Genomic DNA, 22,856 nt, shown 5'->3' with positions numbered 1-22,856 from the left:
AACTGTAGCCTACTTTATTGATCTAAAATAAAATCGGATGTAAAACTTGCTATCCCAGTGTATCTACTCAACTGTAGTGTAAAGTGTGCTGCAGACATAGCAGGCTGGAGGGCCATGTGGGCTCCGCCTCCAACAGATGGGTTTGTGTCAATAGATCCATGGTCTGTGTGCACACCATCTTCATTCCCCTGCATGTCAGAGCTTCTGTTATGTGGATAGAAGAGGGTCGGCGTGTGAAAATCTGAAGAAACTTTATGGAAGAATTTAAAAAGAAGTCAACGATGCAACTTGCCCAATTCAGACCAAAAGGTAAGAAGAGTTAGGTGTGTGTGTGTGGGTAGGTAGGTATTGTCAGTCTGCACAATTGACAGAGAATCATATCATAGGTAGGATCAAAAGTTACCAAACTGTGTCCAGAATAGGCTTTTTGTTATTTCAAAAAGTCCACTTTGAACTTGAGCTGCTATTTATTTAGGCAACACTTTAGATTATAGAATAGGTAAAGCCTGTTTGTTTTACGATTCTGCATACATTGTTGTTTTCATTCTTTTTAATTAAGACCTATAGTCACTAAGTAGGCAGCATAAAAGGTTCCGTTTAACTAAACTTGGCAGCTTATATTTAACATTTCTGTCCTGCTCCATCCCATCAGCAATCCTAAATTTCCCATTGTTCCACACACAGTGGAACAGATGAACCAGCTGCTAATGTAGCCTTCTCTCAGTGCACAGAGTGAACAGACAATATCAGCAACATCAGGGCCTTTCATCTGATCTGACAGCATCACTGCAGACTGCCTATGTATGAATGCTGCCTCTTGTATGACTAACACTTTCCTCACCTGTGTTTTCTTTGTTAGGTGTGTGGGGTGCAGGATGCTTTCTGATTACGTTTCTCATTGTGAGTGCCTGCCTTGAACCGGTGTTACTTTTAAATCCCCCTCCTGTGGCAACAGGACTGCAGTCTGCTTTCTCTGCCACCCGGACCAGCAGTGTGATGGGAGGCAAGCAGAGGGCAGTGACCTTCGACCGCCTCATGGTCAATATCGGTGGGGATTTTAATCCAGACACTGGCTTCTTCCGCTGCCGAATCCCAGGGGCTTACTACTTCTCATTTTCTGTGGGGAAATTCCCAAAGAAAATGCTTTCTGTTATCTTGGTGAAGAATGGAGAGGAAGTACAAGCTATAGCCTACGATGATTACCGCAAAAAAGGAAGGAAAGTACAAAGCCAAAGTATCATGGTCTCCTTGAAGGAGATGGACACAGTGTGGTTACTAATACAGCAGAGTCCCCAATATGCATTATACAGCAATTCAGGCCCATACATCACGTTCTCTGGATACCTGGTCTATCCTGAGACCACCTACATCAGCAACCATCTGACCCCTTCCTCCTCTGGGCTGTCCTATCCACACTGCCCCCCTCAGACTGACCACTGGAGCACTAGTCTGCAGGGATGGCCACGTTCTGCTTTCTCTGTGGCACGTACCTCCACACTCCTGGGCCAGAGTCGCTTGGAGCAGCACAAGCCCCCTCTCACCTTTGATGTGGAGTATGTAAATATTGGAGGGGACTTCAACAAGTCCTCGGGCATGTTCACCTGTCGCTTTCCAGGGGCATACTACTTTGCTTTCACTGTAGGGAAACACCCAAGAAAGGCAGTTTCTGTCAAGCTGATGACAGGGAAGGGAGACGTCCAGGCCATGGTGTTTGACGAGGACACGTCCAAGAGGAGGGAGATGCAGAGTCAGAGCCTGCTGTTGTCCCTGCGCCGCGGGGACACTGTGTGGTTATACAGTCAGCAGGATGAGCGCTACGCAGTGTACAGTAACCAGGGGCGGTATACCACCTTCTCAGGCTTCCTGGTGTACCCCGAGGCAGAGAGCAGCAGTGCTATGGACAAACTGGACAGAACTCACCTCTGAACGTTCACACAGTTTAAGGATCTCTTAGCAGCTTTAATGTTTTGTGAGTGACACTGTGGTACAGAGACACTTGATGCCCTTTTAGTCCACAAGATGGTGCTATGACATAACATTGAAATGTGTAACAGGTACAACTAGCTTTAGGCCTATGTAGAGAGATCTTTTTTTAGTTGAATATTGTACACTTGAAAATAATATTGAATTGTTTGTTTTAAACTATGTTGACGAGAGAAATAATGTTTATACCGTTGGTGAAGCTTGGCATGCAATATTTTAATAAAGCCTATTCATTATTTTATTAATCATATGTATACTGTCGTGTTGTTTAGTTTTTTGTGTAGTAACATAGGCCAGTGTGTCCAAACCAGGGGTACGGGAACCCCAGGGCATACGTGAGCGTTTGGCAGGGGGTCCTTGGAATCCTTTCAGATCAAAAAGATGAAACTGAATTGCATTTCATGAAAAGTCAATATTAGTCATATTTTCCTGTGAAAGGTTTGCATTTAAGAGTGTTTCAGAACTTATTTTGAACCCAACATACCACTAAATACTGATAAATCTGAGTTTAGTTGATCATTTTCTATATAATTTGGCGGCACTCTTGAGATACTGGGGAATTTGAGTAGAAATGAACGACTCAAAGGGGTACGCAAGACAAAAAAGGTCGGGAACCACTGACATAGGCCTACCAATGTTAATGCCCAGTATACAGTAAATCTTACAGATTTATTTGCTGAATGTAATGTTTAGAACTTTCTTTCTTCTCCATATTGCCCTAGATCACGGAGCACATGTCATTTTCACATTTATTAGATTAGAAAACACTGGGGGCCAATTACAAGATACAAGTACACAGCGTACAAATATTTCCGTAAACATAATTTGCAAGTGCATGACAAGGTTAACAGATAAAACATACAATAAAACACATTATGAAATTATTTTATTTAGCTTAAAATAAGGTCCAGTGTTTTGTACTTGTTGGGTGGACATGCAGTGAGGAGATAGTGTTGACTTTGTGCTAAGACAGGTTCAGAGCAAACACCAGAGTCTGACAAAGTCTATTAGAGCAGAGCTAGCTCACTGGAATGTCATTCTGTCAACTGCATGGTTTGTAATATTTGACATAGATAGACAGAACCTGCTCCTGCATCGTCCATCCAGCATATAAATATAGATTTTGAAAAGTCACTGTACGTCCCAGATCTCACAGAGCAGGGGTGTAAACTTGTGGTCGCTCACTCTCCAGGAGGTGATGATTTCGGCGTGGTAGTGGTTGAGGCTGCGGAGCTCGGTGAGGCGGCCCAGCAGGCGGGCGAAGTACTGGGGCTCGTGATGGTGGTGCAGGGTGCACAGCTTCCTCAGCACGTCCAGCATGGGCTCCTGCAGCCTCTCCACCGACGACTGGTCCTTCACGTACGGCCGGTCTGCAAAGGGACAATCCACATCAGGGTTCTCTTTGAGACTTTATTCAGGCAGAGACATTACAAGCAATTGGTCCTGTAACATGGTAAATGGTCTCAACTTATATAGCACTTTTCTACCTTCATAAGGCCCAAAGCGCTTTACAGCAAGGAACCAGTCCCCCATTCACACTCTCATTTATATACCAATGTGCAGACACCGGAGGCAAGGAGGGTGAAGTGTCTTGCCCAAGGACACAATGACAGTGTCCACCTGCGGGAGGCAGGCTGCCAACAGCGCCCCTGTCGCCCATAACATATACACTTTCACATCTTCACAATATCATGTTTAATTATTGCACTGATTCAATGTGATAGATTCATATGGGAAATTGTATTTTCAAGGGCCATTCTCTCAAAATGCATTTTTCTCACATTGGTGCGACAAAATCTCCAAGTAGCCCCTACAGACTTCGAATTTTCCACTCCTTTTTTCACAATTGATTTTTTAATATCTAATTCCTGGCCTGATTTATTGAGTTTAAATATATATATATATATATATATATATATATATATATATATATTTTTTTTTTTTTTTTTTTTACAGATTTTTCCACTAATAAACAGCTTATTTGAAACCATATCAAAAATCCCCTCTAAAAAAGTCTCTGTAAGTAATATGTATATTTAAACCTGGCTCGATTCACTATTCCGATTTCGTTTTTCCTCTTATTTATGCCAGTAAGCTACAGCACAAGTTTCAAATTGATATCTCTATTCATCTGCAGTGTCTCGCGTTAACAATCTATTATGCAACCAGCCTCCAAACAATAAATCTGAACTGAACCAGGTCTGAAATGAATTAAAATGGCCTAAATCTTGACAAAACTTTGATAAACCAGATTTAAACCAGCCCCCATTGCAAAGCTGTTTTGAAGCCTTTTAAAGCTGTAATGAATAAAACATGCACAATACTGTATCTAGTTTGAGAATTGCTACCAGTGAGTTACTCCCCTCAGTGTCGGAGTAATGGTGTATGAATTTCAATTTGCTTGAGTACTATAGTTAAATTTAGACGACTTTTCAAACAGCTTTTGCAATAGGCACAATATCAACCACTCACCTGGTGTTAGGATAGTTATTGCGGTGAGGAGTGCCTGTTCCTCTGGACTCATGTGCAGCCCTCCTATACTTTTGTAAAAGTTGAACATTGGTTTGATGAACTCTTCTGATATACCTGCAAGGAACAAGTAAAGTGACATATTTCTGACTCTATTCATGAAGGAGAGAAGGAGCGTAAGGCAAAAAGGGTGTCAAAGGCAATAGTTATGGAATAGACTGGCCTCAGGCATCAGTGGAGAATGACAAAAAAAAGTATATACAGATTGTACAACAAAATGATGTAGAGCTGCTATGACTCTGAGGGGAAGCTAGAATGGAGGAATCTTTGCAGACATGAGGAGAACAGGTCCAGGAATCAAACCCAGGACCTTCTTTCTGTGAGGTGAGAGTCTCAGACACCATTAGTGTGTGGTATTTCTGCCAACATAAATAGTGTAGGTCTTACATAAGCTTGTACTTTGAGCCACAACTTCCAATCAGTCTATAGCAAATGCTGAGTGGAATTAAAATCATTCTAATACCTTCTTTAAAACATTTTTTTCTTAATAATCGCAAAACTGTTTACATTCTTCTAACTGTCTGCAGGGGAGCGCGTCATTGTGCCTTCAAAAATGCCAGTGCGGCTCAGGGGGAGAGCGGTGGATAAAAGCTCTCATGATGTTGTGATAAGAAACAATGGCCTCTCAGACAGCCGCGCTCTCCTATTCTCCCAGACTGGCCTTTGGTGAGAATATCTTTTTCTCCCAGCCCCATTCAAAACAGAGCAGCGCCCAGGGACCGGCTAAACTCAGCCACCCACTCACGCACCTCCACCATCACTGTCCAGCCTGAGTGACATCGTGACAAGCCACATACATAAACATGACCTCAAACCCACAGCATGCCCTGTGCGGAAAGTATGGACACATTTGGACGGGCAACTTATAGAGGAAAACAAAGGGAATATTTAAGATTTAAACTTCTTGTCAAGGCAAAACATCCACACCTCATGAAGATAAGCTGGTGATGTCCTGCTTACATGAAATCGAACTTACTTGCCCTGAAGTGAGACACCGGCACATGCAGGTGTTTTTGACCTCCAAAATTGCCACATGCACACTATCTACATTGCGTTGGTAATGAAATGTGTGTAGACAGTTTAGTCTAAGGGTATTTTCTTGCAAATGGGCAAGCAGCGAGTTGAAACAGAAGACACGGTAACTTAAACCTTGCCAGAGATCAGCAGCTCGCTTCACACAGCTCCTCACTGCGTCACAGAAATCACCCACATTAATTATTTGTTTAGGCTCTGACTTGCTGCCGGGAGAACCACAGCAGTGTCTATGACAAAAGGTTTTTGATGAGATATAATGTGACAAGAAGCCATAAGTAAGAGAAAATAGGACTGCACAGTATGAGAAATGCTTGATCTGTTTGAAAACTGTCTTGAATTTTGCGATAATATGATATTTTACAAAGAAACATGTTTGACAGCCCGGTGTGTTCCATCCCTGGGGTCTGGATTATTGTTACTCAACGTTTAATTTGACGTTCAAACTTTTGCTCATATCTTTGGACAGAAAAGTGTTGTTTTGTGTAACTAGGGCAACTGGAAACCATTTTAGCCTTTCAAGCAGGTTCTCACATGTCTATGGGAGCAACACAATAATTGCAGGAAAATTGTTATAAAATATTAATGTACAAAATGTACGGAAGACCAAATGTGCCCAAAAAAAGATCTTTTATTTAACTTGCGTTTTAGGCTGTATAGCAAAAGAAGTATCAGTCATCTCATTTGCGATACCGTGAACTTAAAGGGGCTAGATGGAAGTTAGCCATTTTATACTCACTACTGCCTCAGGTCTTGCACGTAACTGCTGCTTCTATATTAAGTTCGTGCATGACGGCAATTCAGATCCGAATGAACAACTTTTTGAGTGACAGTGCAGGATTTTAGAGGCAGTCGAACAGGTCTGGGCTCATTCTAAACATTAGGACATTGCTGTAACATGTAGGGGGAGGAAAATACTTAATTTTAACATTTTTAAACTTCGTATAGTCCCTTTAACAGCATATTGAGGAACAATGAATTACAAAATACAGTTCCTAATGTGTTCTTAGGTACTTTTAACAGAAGTACCTGAGAAACCTATGTCTCCAACATACCGCTCTTTCGAATGCGCTCCTCCAGCACTTCTGTGTGGCCCGCAGGCGTCTTGCGGCTGAAGACTTGGGCCGAGCGCAGAAACATGGCCTCCACCGCCGAGCCTTTCAACAGCGCGATCTGATCCTCATGATCCAGAGACAGAAAACCTGCCAAATCAAAAAGTGTTATTGGTCCAAGTATAAAAACATAAGCATAAGTCTGACCAATGAAGAGAACATACCTGGTATGTTTTTTGTAAACTCAACCAGAACTTGGACCTGATTTGTCGCCATCTCTGTCAGCAGAAGGAAGTTTTCCTCCGCACTGTACTGGTCATGAAGCTAGAATCAGTGAAATAAGAAGTGACATTTTTAAATCCACACATTTCATTTGACCATTTTGTTTCTACTCCAGCCGCCACATTCATAGAGGCAAGGTTGGTGCTGTGGTGTCCTGCCCACAGACACACATATAGCAATAGCTAATCAAATACCAAGGTTGGTTCAAGGCCCTACACACGATTTGTGTGTTTTTTTTAAATCTAAAAAATGAAGGAGGGAGAGTGTACATTTTAAATAACTACTTGTGGTCAAAACTAATGTCGAGCTGTAATATATTTCAGCATCCCAATTCTTCATAGAGATGGGTTTATGAGCACATTTCACAACTCTCTGGGATTAATACTGTCATGATGCAAATAACAACAACTAACCTACTATAGTTCACGATTTATAAAGGCTTTATAATTAGATTCACAGCACACAAAGATATTTCTTTCACAAATGTACAAGATACTGAGAAGCAAAACTTGTTTTCCACTTCTATATAAAGTCAGGCAATGAGCCTTTTGTGCTGTTGTTGGATTCTTGGGCAAAACCCATCTCAAGGTACAGTAAGTAACGTTATTTATTTTTCATTATACATACAAGTTGTGGACTAAATCAAGAGGATGAGTTTAAATCCAGAGCCATGGCGCCACCATAGGCTGACCTGACCCTAATGTCTGTGTGAACGTGACATCTCAGTGAGGGATTAAAGGTGGTCAGAGAGGCCTTCAGTGTATAAAGTATTGCACGATATTGTTAATCAGGCTTAGGACAGCTGTGGCAACATCAGAGAAGCCCGTCAACTTTCTAAAGCACAATATAAAGCTCACCAATTCAGATTTCAAACAAAACATTATTTGAATAGAAAATGAAGGGAAAAAATACCAGCTTCTTGGCGACATCATGGGGAATTTGATGTCTTTCGTAGGCCTTTAAAATGGCTTGTATGAGCGCCCGCTGCTCTTTGGTGATCTCAACTTTGTCCTAGATAAGAGAAGCATGTCTGGGTTTAGAGTGGTGATATCTTTGTAATCCCCTGCTCCATGTCGGGCACAGACCTTGAGCAGTTTGGTGGTGGAGGTGACCTGTTTGCTGTCTGTTTGCTCTGCCCCCTCCGCTTCGTCTCCCATCGATCCCGAGCCCGGGGAGGACTTTGTGTTTTTGCGTAGCCTTTTGGATTTACACTGGATTTCGGTGAGGAGGCCTGACAGGAGAAATGGAAAAGTTAGTGAGTGATTGTGGTCAAAGGCTGTGGGATATTCACTTAAATCAAGGCCTAACCAGTAACCAGGACTCCAGTAGTAAAAGCTCATTGAATTGATGTTTTGTAGCTTTAAAATTGAGAACAGCGCGTCCACATATAGCCTAGTGTCCTCATGCATCTTTATTCAACCCAAGCCAGTTTGAGTTGTGATTGCGCCTAACCCTAACCCTTTTATAAACCATGCAACATACACTGCCATTAACTGTGACACTGGCAAATAGAGCTATGAAAACCAGCCTGGACTATTAGTTACGGTACACTCCATTATTCACGAGCAACAAGAGGCAGTAAGTCCTGCTGCTGTGGTCTTCATGGGCATTACATGTAATAACATCGCCGTGAAAAAGCCATAGTTCTCAAACTTGTCACAACAAGGACCAACAGGACCAAACTAGATCCAAAACAGGACTAATTCACTAAGTATTTCCACACAAGAAGGTCAAACAGATGAATAACTGTCTTGACCGTAAGTATTTTAACCTCTTATGAACATGAACCGAGCACATTTTCTCCAGTTTGGCTTTACCCAAATCTAAAAGCAAAAAAAACTGACAAAAGAGCGACAAAAATATGCCGGAAAAGCAACAATAACACTATTAAAAAAACGTCAAAAACACACGACTAAAGACAAAGAAAAAGCAACAAAAGGATGACAAAAACCTGACAAAAACGCAACAGAAAAGTTAAAAAAAAATGGATTAAAAACATGACACAGAAGTGTCGAAAAAAGCGATAAAAAAATGAAAAGAAAAAATAATCAAACCCAAAAAAACCGACAAAAACACTTCCTAAGCGTGACAAAACCGCGGCCAAAGGAGAAGCAACAATAACGCGACAACGGAAGTGACCAAAACACGATTAAAGAGGACAAAAAGGAAAAACTATAGAAACGCTTAAAAATGCCTCAACACAGCAACAAAAGTTACGATGAGTTTCCTAGGTCTTAGCTTTCAAATGAGGCACTACACTGCCTGTACACACTCTGTAAGCTGATGTTATCTGTTTTCCTTTTTCATACAATATAGTACAGCATAGTATAACGTAGTAGGTAGTAAACCCGGTCATAATCTGGAGATAATTCCCCAGGTTTTACACTGCAGTCGCCAAGGTTGCCCGCTTTCTCATATTTCTATACACATTTACAACAATGACATAATGTTTTGCTCAATATAGAAAAAGAAAATATAGAAACCTGTCATTTATATCATGTAACAACAAGCCAAACAATGCCAAAAGTAATCACATCAGCAATTTCAAGTAATTATATTAGCTTCCTTCTTTTTTTTTTTGCTGATGTTGCCGCCGTTCCCGTCACGCCGTTAATATTCATGTGCTCTTAATTGGTTACTAAATCCAGCATGTGGTGTTGTATGTTCTGTTTCTATTTTCGCAACAAAAGCTTGGCCCTTATAAACTTTAATAAGGCACACCCAGATCTCCGTGACAGCCCCATGAAGCATGACAGGGCGGAAGATGACACCGCAGGACTGTGGCAGAAGAATGTATTCAAAGTGAGTAACAGAGTAAAGAGCTACACTGGCCTCACATCATCAGAATCGTAATACTCTCTAAAAGAACTCCTATACTGAAAATATAGTGGATCGTTTTAAAGAAAAATCTTGTGGTAGTAGTAGTTGTGGGTGTAGTATTGGTCAAAAATGAGGGCCACCATTATGAGGCTTGTTCCCATTATCCGAAAAGATTGGCCAACAACCGATGGGACTGTGACCGTTAAAATGTCCATTTCAGTTGTTATTTCTATTCCTGTGACTTACATTCAGCCAGCATGCCCATCTCTTTGCACTTCCGTAGTCGACATTCTTGGCATTTCCGTCGCATGTACATGTCCATCTCACAGTTGCCTCCACTTTTGCATTTGTACACGGCATTCTTTGTTATGCTTCGCCGGAAAAAACCTACGGGAACAGCACAAGACAATATCAATATAAGGTCAAGGTCAAGTTATGCATGTAGGAACATTTGGAAATGAATATATCGGTAGTTCTATTGTCTGAAAAGAAGCATCAGATTGAATTATTTCGGTTTGTAAAACAATGCTGTTTAGATCAAGGCAGTGCAACACAATATATTTCCCAGCAGCAGTTCTTGGCAGCTAAATTGTAAACATAATTCAAGGACAGGACCCTTGACATAGTTGTATGTTTATACTCTCCAGTGTAATTGATAGGAGTTCCCATACAACAATGATAGAGCAATGGGAAGAGAAAGCAGGTGCTCCCCGAGGACTGCACACATTTCATAAAAACACCCAGATTAAACCTGTGAAGTTCGTCCAAGCTATTCTAATGACAGTGAAGATCCTTTATTACAGCATGCATAAGTCAACGATAGACTGTGAAACACATGGACGGAGCATCTCCATTAGCTGCAGGAGCCTAATAGGAAATGGGGGCAGGTTCCAGAAGTTCCTTGCTTTATTAGACTTTCCATTAGAACTGTTCGGCCCATCTTTAAGTCAAAACAAATGCATGTCATTCTTACCTTCATGTGTTGGTCTTAAAATGTGCTGCATCATCCTATTTTTTTTTCCCTTTCACTATTTTATTTACCTTATTCTAAATATAGGAGCTGGCTCCAAAAACTCACCAAATTGCTAGCATGAACGAGCTTCAGTTTGCCCTCGCAGTCCTTTGCTATTCTACAGTGTTTGGTCTACATCAGGGGTGTCAAACTCATTTTGGGTCACGGGCCGAAATTAAGCTCCCACAGTGGGTCGCGGGCCGCATATAATAGAGAAAATGTTCCCAATAAATGAATAATAATAATAAGCTGTGATTTGGTCAGAGCTCCAACTTGACTGTAGCTTCATTAATCACACTGGCTTACACTTGTATTGCACTTTACAAGCCTGTGTCACAAGTTCCTCAAAGTACTACATAGTCATTATTCATTCACTCCACACTCGTTGGTGGTAAGCTGTTATTGAAGCCACAACCGTCCTGGGGCAGACTGTCCATTTACCACGAGGCTATACAATGTGTTGTTTATGCCCCCGAGTGGCTAAAATGAGCCTTTTTGAGGTCTCATATTGAGGTCTTTGTCTGGACATAATTAATTAAAAACATTTGTAATTAGTAAATCAGAGTAAAGCAGTAAATACTCAGGACGGTTAATATAACTAGCACTTATGATAATCATTGGTACAAATATTTAAAAATCTAGTTTTTCAAAGGTCATTTGAATACTTTATTTTGTTATTTGCCCTAATCACACGAAAGTATACAATATTTAAATACAAAACATACATTATTGCAATACTATTTATCGTGGTCACATTCAATTCGCTGCCCTACATACAGTAGTCCACATCGACAGTGACCAAGAGGATGACCAAAGAAGGTGGAAGGACAGAATTAAAGATTCTGAAGAAATCCAGGCTGCAGAAGATGCTCTGATTGGACAAAATGGAGAAGACAATATGCTAAACAACGGATGCTGTATCGAAGCTGGATAAATGCTAGAAAAGAAAAACTTCTGAAAATCATCTTGTATCCCCCACTTCTATGTCCTGTACCCCCCCCCCAGGTTGATCCCGACCCTGACTCAGGAAACACCCTGGTTTGCTAAGTTTACAGTACCTGCAAAACCCTTATATCGTTCTATATCTCTAGACATTCCAACAGAGAAAATTAGGCACAAAGACATGCATGAGCGTAACCGAGCTCACGTTGCCTCTGCATTGTGTACGGCGGAAATCTGAGACGAAACCTGACAGCAGCAGCATCAGGTAGAGTTCAGGCGGACGTCGACCCTTTCTGAGTCAAACGGCAGGACAGGGCACTGCAGCCATTGTCTGCACAGTCAGAGTGGAATTACACACAAGCGTACGCCGTGTTCTCTGTGGGAATCGCAGCATATGCACGTCATAAAAAAACCCATGTGCGAGGCCAGTCACATTTATAACAATGCACCACAGTGGTCATATTCTCAAGGTTAACTGGCTGTTTAAACCTTAATTGCACGAGTGTGGTTTACAACGTGCTGCACAAGGAAATTACACACAACATTTTTGAAGAATCTCCTCCCTCTCATTACACATGTATCCTTTTTAGTCTTTCATCCACTTCAACAAATCTTTTCAACAGTTAAAAGTGTAATTTAATTATCACTTTATTGTGTAACAGACTCGTAATGATATGCCACATTGTGTAAACTCTCTCAATGCATTTTGTGATAAAGTTTTGTGATATGCAGCTTGTAATGCATTGTAACTAAATTCATCCACTACAAAATCTGTATCGCATTTTACTGACCATTGCTAGAGATCACGGTTTATACAGACAAAAGCAAGTCAAATTCAGTGCTTTTTTCCCCCTCCCCCTACATGTTCCAGCCATGTCCTAGTGTGTAGAATGAGCCTGTTCACCACACCTGCCTCTAAAATCCTGCACTGTCACTCAAAAAGTTGTTACTTCGGGTCCGGATTGCCGCCATGCACGAGCTTAATATAGAAGGTGCAGTTACACCTTTGACCTGAGGTGGCAGTAGTGAGTATAAAATGGCCACCTTGCTTCTAGCCCCTTTAATGCCTAAATACTATATTTTGATGACAAAACGCAGAAGAAAATCCATGCGTATTTTGTTTCTTCGGATTTGCAAACTTTTCATCAATCAGAGGAAAGATAATTGGAGAAAACAGGCAAATCTTTAACAAAAAATTTGGTCAATTTCAGCCAAAAATATTTCAGGAATCATTTTGGAAACTTAAACAGTAAAAATGGTTGAGCGATCTCCTGATTTTCCAATAATTTTTAACACTTTAACACTTGTTAACACTTTTTAATGACATTTGAGGCCTTGATTTTAATTCCCCGCGGAAACCCTGTAAACACTCTGGATAGAATTAGGCACAATTCAGGAATGGTTTAGATAAAGGTAATTACTATCTATACGCTTATAAATGATTAACAAATGGTTAGGGAAGCTTTGTAAATCTTTTAGAAAATGATGAAGTATGAGGTCATAAAGTATTTACAGGGAGGTTATAAATATTTAATTATCAAGTGTTGCTATAAATTATACCTCATTAATAAGGGATGTGTTTCACAATGAGAGAAAAATGTGCTCCATGTCGATGGTGTTATTACAGATTGCGGCTCTAGCCTTGTCCTTCTCCACTGGCTGCACATGTTGTGGTTGGAGTGGACTAAATATGGGTGAAACGTCATGCCCAGGGCCACTGTCGCTCTGGCCTGTTCTGTCAGAGTCAATACTGTACGAAGATCTTGAATTTGGCTGACCCTCCAAATTTAATAAAATGGATTTGTTGTGTGTGAGTGGGGAAACTAATGACAATATCGACACTATCAATATCAGTGTCAGAATATTATAATTTGGAACGCTCCTGGGACAGAAGTGTATAGTTTTGCTGCTGCAGCAAAAAATCTGAGAATATAACACAGACCATTATCCTTTGCTCTTTTTTAAACCAGCCATGTGTTGTACCTCCAGGTTTACAATCTCTAGAAATACACCTCACACTGCGAAGAGGCAAAACTGTTGTGATAGACTGACTTGAAAACAGGAAGAAATTGGGTACAATGCCTTTAAATTATTGTAATACTATTTTAACCCCTTACAATCTATTCAGTGCTGAATTAAAGTTATTCCCTTATAAATCTCAGCAGACGCTACGATTGCAAATTTTGGCTCACAAGTATATGTTTTGCAGTAGAATTGTACATTGTCTTACAGTACCCGTCAAAAGCTTGGAAATGCTTTTGTTTTGTGTATTGGTTTTTCTAGACTATATTGTACACTTTGACATTTTCCTCAGTGGGCTTCACAGTGTAGTCAACTGAAAGAGTTTGCACTTCACACTTCACTGTTGAAAAGTATCTTTTTTATATACACATACAGTAGTGTTTGCCATTTTAAAGGAACAGACCACCGTTGTTCCATACGGAGATATGTTCTTACCTGAGCTTAGACGAGTTGATGCGTACCTGTCTGGTCTTTACGCGTGTGCCCAGTCACGCAAAAAGACCAAAGATGTTGTTAGCGACCAAGCTCTCCCATGTTTTCCCCATTTTAATACATGAGTAGTTAGTTAGTCAAAGTGCTCCTAAGGTGGTACTTACGCCATACAGCATAGTTCCCCTTTTTATCCACTCAAATCCCAAATCAACATAATTTTGTGTAACTATATTTGGGTCGTGTAACGTGGAAGAGCTTGGTCGCTTCTAACTTCACCCCCGTTTGGCCTCATAGAGGAGAGGAGGAGAGGCTAAATCCTAACAACATCTTTGGTCTTTTTGTGTGACTGAGCATACGCACAAAGATCAGACAGTTATGCATGAACTCATCTAAGCTCAGGTAAGAACATATCTCAGTGTGGAAAAACGGTGGCCTGTTCCTTTAAGAGCTGATGTAACAAGTGACGTTCTCCATTGTGAGATCAATAAAGTCCCATTTTATCTTATTCTAACCATTTCAGATGACAACCTTTTGAAGCTCATTGAGAAAATGGCAAGAATAAAGGGTGGCAATTTAGAAAAATTTGAAACATAAAACATATCTTTAGTTATTTCACCCTTTATTGTTTCCTATTATCCCACGTGTTCATTCATAGTGTAATGTCTTCAATGACAATCTCACAATGTAAATAGTGCTGAAATGAAAGAAATGCCAATAAGTGTTTCTAAACCTTTGATGGTACTGCATAAAGCTGATGTTTCATGTTTACTCTGGCTCTCCTCTCACCTTTGCAGCCCTCGCAGGTCAGCGCGTTGTAGTGGTATCCAGACGCCTTGTCTCCACACACCACACACAGCTCCTCCCCCTTGATGCGGCCCACTTGGGACATGTGCCTGGTCCTCTTACACACCACGGGCACCACAGTGGACACCGCCTCCATCTCCGCGTCATAACTGACCTCCAGAGGGCCTTTCCTCAGTTCGTAAATGCCCGAGTGCGCGTACCACTCGTCTCCGGCGTACTGAGGGTAGTAGTTGTGGCTGGAGTAGTACGGTGAGGGTGCAGAGGACATGTGCGGCTCCATGGAGGGGTACTGCATGCTCGAACAGCTGCTGAACGGCAACATGTCGGAGTCGGACAGGAGAGGACTGGCTTGGTCCACCAGGATGTCTGAAGTGCAAAGGAATAAAAGGCTTAAAGCAGTACTAAGTAACTTGTTTACCATAATAAATCCTTTCTGTAGTCCCTCAGGGGGTAATACATGTGTTAATGGGAAGATTGGAGGGTATTTCATCTCCCCCTGGTGTCTCTGGCCAGAAAAACACAATTGCAACTTTCCTGCCTACGGGTCGGAGGAACAATACACACTAATGGAATCACGAAGAAGAAGCTAACAGGCTAACGGGCAAAGCTAACTGCGGGCTAGCGCCACTTAAACAGTATTTACAGCGAAGTTTGAGTGAAAAAAAATCAGGTAACTGGAAGTACAAAATCCCTCTCTCAATTTGTTTTTCTGTCAGTGTAGTATTTACTCTCACGGACAATTAATGAGTAAAAAAAAAACGCAACATGCTACGACACCTGCAGTGGTACTTATGGCCTCTAGGGGCATGAGGTACTTTGTACTGCTTTAACATTTTTGGAATATTTGTTTTAAATATTATATAATTTCCAACCACAATAAAGGATTATCTGATCTTATCTTATCTTATCTTATCTTAAGATTTCCCCCAAAATACAATAAAATACAGACTTTATTTTCAAAAGGGGGTTCTGTTGGTGAAAAATACCTTAAAAAAAGAAGAAGAAAAAACCTTACCCCTAACTTTTCTGGAGTGGGACATCTCTAAATTATCTGTATGTAAGACAAGCTGGAAAGCTGGAAACTTCAACTTCAACTTGACTGACGTAAACCGGCAACCTCCAATTTGAATGTTTCCGAAAACAATACATTGAAATTCTACTTAAAGGCCCTATAGTAGATAATAAAAAAAAAAATACAAACAATCAAAGAGGAAGCCACAAAATTAAAATGTTAGTTGTGGTCCAAACTTTGTAGCAGCCCAAGTCTTCACAGGGATGAGTTGCCGGCAAGTTCATTAAATGTATAGAATAATTTCCCGCAAATGTATAGGTTAGCAATAGAGTAAAGGAGCACTTTTCTTTTTTTTAGACTAAAAAGGTATAGTGCATTTAAGGTAGTAAGAATCACCATCCAGCTGCTCCTCAGTTCTTTCCAAGACGCTCCCCAAAGACCCCTCTACATTTCTACATACGCTTGATGGCTCACACTTTGCACATAAAACATAAAGAGAAAACTCGGGCCATTCTTGTTGAATTATCTTAACTACTAACTCTTCAGGGTGAACTCAGTCGCATCGTTACATAAGTGTCTTCCAAGCATAACTCGCCCCGTGCCATTTTTGTTTTGAAAAGTAGAAGCTCACAGGGTTTTGGAGACGCCTGAGGAAACTTCTTGACACAGCCTGTAAGATAGACCTTCATGTTGTTCATACTGACCTCTGGGAGACTTGGTCTGAACCATGGCCATTTCAGCAGATTCTGCTCAGACAAAATCCACTGTCGTCTATGATCTAGTCCTTTGCCAAAAACTTCCCCACAGTTCCATTCTTGTACTAATCCCTGGAGTTTAGCCGTACCATCTCTGTAAATATGGAGACTCCGTGTTTGAAGAAATGTACAGCTTGGCTCAGCTCGTGTAAGAAATCTCAGAGAGAGCAAAGGTTGCCAGGGCTAACCATTAACCAAACAATCACTTTTGTGTTTTATTACAAGTAGCCGCCCCATGTCTGTTGTAGATGAGATTACGGCTACTGCTACTATTCCATTTGCAAATTAGCTAATGGTTATACAAGACACTGCATTGAGTGTAGAGCCGGTCTATTCAACTGACGGCCCGGGGGCCAGATCCGGCCCACCAAACAGTCTGGTTCGGCCCACTGCCAATTTTCCACAATAATTGAATAAAAATAGGCCTGTAGATATCAGTTGTGTGCTAACTACCGACCATCGTGCAGAAGATATTTTATAAGAAGGAGAATACTACAGTACTTGATAATTTGGTGAAATGCTTTTATAATTTTTCGGTTTGTATAGTTTGATGTCAACTTGTGTACGAAGTGTGCGGTATAAATAAACATGCCTTGCCTTGCCTGATCAGCTATTGTTTATTTAAACTCTTGATATAATTCAAGGCCAAACTGCTTTGCTCTGCCCGATCCCGTCAGACCTGGGAAGCTAAATAGGGAAGGGCCTGGTCAATATTTGGATGGGAGACCGTTTTGTGGTGTGAGTGAGTGGTTGGTGGTGGTCGGAGCAGCCCGATGGCGCAGACTGGCAACCTCGCTTCCGTCAGTCTGCAATAGTGTCTTACCCCGACCAAGTATGGAGTGAATGAATAATGCAATGTATTTGAGTGTCAGGAAAACCAACGTATTATTATTTATTTTTTTCCTTCTAAAGTCAATCCAGCAATGCGACACACCCGCAAATACTAACGGCAAATGCTAGCATCCAGAGCAGCATATACTCCCACTGAGGAGGCTCTGCCCCGCCTAAAAAAATAATCATCAGAGAATTCCTGTTACCTGGAGACTCTGTTTAGGCTTTAAAGTAGAGTCAAAACACTGGTAGCAACAGCTGTGATCGAGAGCTAAAGTACGTCCTTATGTTTACGCATAATTGGGGGTCATTTATCAAGGCAAGTGCAAAAATAGTAGGTGCAAAATCAAATGAAAAATATTTTGTGGGCATGTTGGGCTTATTTTAACATCTGATGTTGCCATATTACAGTAACAGGCTCCTAAATCTGATATGTAAATAAGACAATGCTGCGTGAGTAAAACATACATAAATGTGTCTGCAGCTGATCCACTTCAGCACATGCTACTCGCTTAAGCAAATGCTTGGTAAATGACCCCCATTAAGTAGCCATGTGCTGCTGTTCTGTGCTTAGCGTCAGACCTTCAAAACACAGTAATACAGTAGAGTTGGAAAGGCCTTAAGACGCCAAGAGGGCTAAACACTGTCACTGTGAGAGCTCTGATAGGACTTAAAATACTGGAATATAATGAAAATTCTAGTTTTTGAGTGAAAGTCCTCAAAATGGCACCAATAACAGAAATCAGTTTTCATATGGTAAAATGTGAAGATATAATCCTACATCAACTGCATTTTTCTTTTAAAAAAATGCCTATGGGGATTCACGTTTAAACGATTTGGGGGCAGAAGCTACGATTTAAGCTGCACTCTGATTTTCATGGCTTGAAAATGGGAGAAAATGGGTAAAGCAGCTTTAAGCGATGGAGCACAACCTGATGATCTTCAGGTGGGAGGCAAGAATGAGACAGAATATGGTATGACGCAGACATTACAAATGCAACACAACCCTGTGTACGTTTTTTCATCAGAGAACATCATAAATTGAAAAGTTAGATAAAAGTCAGTTCAGTTTAGGACATCTGTGTGGTTTCAGGTTGTAGAATTTCTCTGTCTTCACTCAAAGCTAATCACTAACTGTTGCTAGTTTTCTAACTGGACCTCGAGTCTGCAATAAAGGTTGATGATGACTAACTAACAGTGTAATAAATACGGCAAAGTTCAGACTGCTGATACATGTGAATTGAACATTGTATAGATAACAACATGTTCATATCCTTTGTACAGTGAGTTCAGGAAACATTCCCTCTCTCGTCATTTCAAGTCTGGTCCTGATAATGTCTTGTGTTTGTATTGGTATAGTGCCTTGAAAAAAAGATAAATGAAACTACTGTATCTCGAATCCCAATGAATAAAGTCTAAATGTGCAGTGAAGGAAAACCACAGTTTGAGAGCCACTGGGTAATAGGGGTATGTTTCAATAGAAAAGAAATCCATGTTATTTATCAGATTGCTACAGGACTGAGGAATGAAAATGTTCTGAAGTCGCTGTACATGCACTGTCCTTGTGTGTCTTGAGACTTACCGAACAGGTGGGAGCTCTCGGACACGGAGAAGTCATCGTTGGTCGGGATCTGGAAAGCTCCCACCACATTGATGTCGGGGCCCACCCACTCATTCATTCAGATGCTCTTATGGGGTCCTCAGTACAGTGCAAGGACAGGTGGGACCTCGCTTCTGCGCCTTGCACGAGGAATCAGAGGAGGAAAGACAAACATTTGTGAAACATTTGGCACAACAAAATTCAAACCTTTCCCCTGCTATTTTTAGTTCTTTTGCCTAAACAAAATACAATTAAAGTAACTTCTTCACAGCGATTTTCACAATAGATGATCATTTTGGTCATACTTCCAGCACAATAATAATTTTTTGTACTACGCTAATGATGTGTCCTGGTAATTTAATGGATTTAATGAATTTTCTGGTAACACTTTATTTTACGCTATCCTTGATACATCGCACCAGCCAAATTTAGTACCATGTAATGTGCTATGTATAACTTGTACCTATGGGTTACATATAGAATGGAATAAAATGCATTTTGGAGGTACATAATGTAACAAAAGACCCAGGGGTAGGCAACCACTATCTCAAGAGTGTGGCTCTTTAAAGAATGTGGTGCTGTTCTGGTGAGCTTTAGAAAAATGAGCCAATCAATAACAATCTGCAATATGACAATAAATCTGTGCTAGAACGAAGGCTGTGACAAATGAATTTAAGACTGACCAAAGTGGCTGCTGTTGAAGGTTGAAGACTTAAGTAAGTAAGTGTTTTATTTGTCATTGTGCAGTTGTACAACGAAATTGCGTCCAGGTTTTGGGTTAGTCCTGAGCGCGCAGCCATTGTGGGCCAACCTGACCTCTGACCGGCATGTTTATGGAGGTCAGGGAAATCGGAGAACTGCCTTCAGGGCTCCAGTGAAATAGTGCACAGCCTCCTGGGTTTTTCCTTGTTTCAGAGCGTGGTGTCCTGCACTGGTCAGCTCCTCCATCTCCTCCTTCCTCCGTATTGCTCCCTCTGCTCCACTATAGTCTTTCACCATCTTCTTGGAAGAGCGTAGCAGACGAATATAATCTGTCTTATTCTCCCGTGAACGTCCATTCGTTGTAATAGGGTTAGAAGGCTTGTGTGGCTTAGCTGTAAGTCTCGCCCGGATACCTCCTCGTTTGTCCCTTCCTTGTTTCCTGTAGCGTGTTTCAGAAGAAGACATTTGTAGGGCTCAAATATCTTTAACTCATAAGCTAGCTGTTTGTTTACTTAGTTTATTATTTCTTATTCCATTTTGTACGTACTACATAAGTATTACAGACTGTCACAAAGTAGATTAGATATTACTATTATGCTAGGTATAGTGTATCAAGGTAGTGTGAAATAAAGTGTCTTAATGAAACCAGTTGTCTTAATTCCAGTTTGGGTTTAAAGTGGTTGCGATTCTTCATACTACCGTGAAATATGTGCCCTGTCCTTGTAATGTTCATAATCAATCAAGGTTTGTTTGTATTGCACTTTACAACATCACAAAGTAGACCAAAGCGCTTCACAGATAAAAAGACAATTCAAAAATGACCACAACTCCCTTATTACTGTGTTCTTACAGTTCAGTGTCAGTTCCATCTAAATATCATGCTTTTACAGTGATTCAAAGTAAGATTTAAGTATAACACATGCTCCAAACATCAAAAACTTATTTGTGAGTCGTGCAGTTGCCATCCTTCAAAAAAATGTTTCATGAAGTAATCATTGTCACTTGTTTTCTATAAATCCAGATAACTGTCAAATTGCCATCTGTTAATAGATCCATTCATATTTAGACTTATGTTAATTATGTGGACAGTAGCCGAATGCACTCATGTCATGTAGACGTTTACAATTCCAGACTTCTAGGTAGTGAAAAAAATATTTGGGTCAATGGGTGAAGCATTTTATTTTTTCAAATAATGTCACTCAAGTTTGAAGGAAAGTATACAGTGTAAACTTAAAAGTATGTGAAAAATACAAGGGTTCATAATGCTCACCTCGAGCATCAAGTCAAAAGCAACTTCATATTTATTAAAAAGCCATATTCTTAGCATTGCTCTTGTATAACCATAAGGACAAAGTCAACAAAAGGCTGACAGTTTCCCTGAAAATAATTCCTCTTCATTGTGGCTTTAACGGGAGACAAGTAAATCCGTTTATGGGTGCTTTATATTTTTCACAATTTTCCTCCAAAGATGGAAAACTGTAACTTCTGTAATTTTCTCAAACTTTTCTCACATTGTGCACATGCAGGCCTACAATTTTCGTTGTGCAAAATTATTACTGAGGACATGTCTTTTATCTGTACGGCCATAGCAGCATGTGAGTTTGTACACAGTGTTAGGGAGAATACTGAAATTGTATTTAATTGTAGTAACAGAATTCTAACAACTTGCCTGAAAATGTATTTATTTACGTTACTTTGCCTAATCACTAATCACCTAGTACTGTATTCTGAATAATAAAAATCATTGGGTAAGTTACTTTATGATCCTAGTTCTATATAAGTGATTACAATTTTAAATATATGTTTGTATCACATTACAACACATTACTGTTTCAAAAATGTAGCTGAGTTACACTACTTTGAGTTACTTTAGATTTACTTTTGGCAACTGAAACTAGTAATAAAGCCACGGAGCAAAAGTGCAGTCAAAGGTTTCCTTTTCCCTTGGGATCCCCATTCTCTTGTGTTTCGTTTTGACGATTTTAACTACAGTGCACCAGTGCACTAGTATTCAACATGATTTGGCTTTTTGTTCATACATTGAAATGCACATGTAACTCGAGTTACTTGAATTGTAATGACTAATATACTACCGTATTTTGTTAAAGTAATTTGTTATATTCCTGAGTTACAGATAGAAGTAATATATTTTGTGACTCGTTACTTTTGTAATACATCTCTCTCAACACTGCTTAAAATACTTTCACATTGATTCGCATAGTATTGATGCATAAAAGCGGATGATTAAGAAAATGTTTAGGCTTCACTTATTACACGCCTGTTATAAACCTTTTTATCACTAATTTGTCACACAAAAACACTTTACAAATGCCCAAAGCCCAGAAGAACAGAGGGAAACTTTCCCCCAGCTGTTTTGACTTTTTCTTTCTTATTAATGAAACTGAAACTTAATGATTGATTACTGCAATTATTCCTTTCATTTTAGGAAAGTAAATGTGTTCTAAATACCCTCAAATGAAAGAGTAACTATACCTGAATACAGTTACACAAAACGAGTACACTAAACACATGTATTCAGTTACTAATACTGCCTGTACATCACTATACTGCCATATAATTAACTCTATAATGTAATTTCCCAAGGGACACGCTGACCAACCCACCATCCTTAACTCTAATTCCAACCTACACAACTTCTACAAAGCACTGGCACTGTCGTGGCTGAAAACGAAAATGATAATTTGTAACTTAAAACGCAGATGTTCTTACCTTACGCCTTGGTTTTATATCCTCTGTTAGAATCCCAACTCAGATAAAAGTTTGACAGACACGTTTTTTCCTTTTTTTTCTGTCTCCACGGACACGGCTCGATTGGTATCCGCTGCCTTTGCTGTGTGAGTGGAGTTCAGGGAGAGATGGTCAGTGGTTATTAATTAAACTGTCTGTTCCTGTCCATATGCAACCCCCTGCAAAAAAAAAAGAAAAAAAATCTTATCTATGTATTAGTGGGAAACATGAACATGAATCCGTGGGCCAGAATTCCCACCCACCCACAGATGAGACCACCACACACACCTTTTATAGA

At 40.3% G+C, this 22,856-nt stretch overlaps 2 protein-coding genes across 2 annotated transcripts; one reads left to right on the top strand and one right to left on the bottom strand.

Moving 5' to 3' along the window:
- Window positions 1-254: 254 nt before the first annotated feature.
- On the top strand, window positions 255-2,054 carry c1qtnf13 (C1q and TNF related 13; the record flags this gene model as incomplete). Its single annotated transcript, XM_079568066.1, has 2 exons — window positions 255-309; window positions 860-2,054. 2 exons carry the CDS (start codon window positions 255-257, stop codon window positions 1,924-1,926), a joined length of 1,122 nt encoding a protein of 373 aa, XP_079424192.1. The 3' UTR covers window positions 1,927-2,054.
- A 1,028-nt stretch (window positions 2,055-3,082) lies between these two features.
- Window positions 3,083-22,652, bottom strand: nr1h4 (nuclear receptor subfamily 1, group H, member 4). The gene is made up of 10 exons (XM_079567121.1): window positions 22,541-22,652; window positions 19,091-19,207; window positions 14,893-15,276; window positions 9,945-10,085; window positions 7,964-8,109; window positions 7,791-7,889; window positions 6,821-6,920; window positions 6,600-6,746; window positions 4,456-4,569; window positions 3,083-3,353 (listed from the first exon to the last, which is right to left on the bottom strand). Exons 2-10 carry the CDS (start codon window positions 19,185-19,187, stop codon window positions 3,115-3,117), a joined length of 1,467 nt encoding a protein of 488 aa, XP_079423247.1. The 5' UTR covers window positions 19,188-19,207; window positions 22,541-22,652; the 3' UTR covers window positions 3,083-3,114.
- Window positions 22,653-22,856: the final 204 nt, after the last annotated feature.

This window comes from Gobius niger, assembly GCF_951799975.1.
Source record: "Gobius niger genome assembly, chromosome: 12".
Classification (NCBI taxonomy): domain Eukaryota; kingdom Metazoa; phylum Chordata; class Actinopteri; order Gobiiformes; family Gobiidae; genus Gobius; species Gobius niger.
This window is presented reverse-complemented; position numbering and strand designations above follow the sequence as displayed.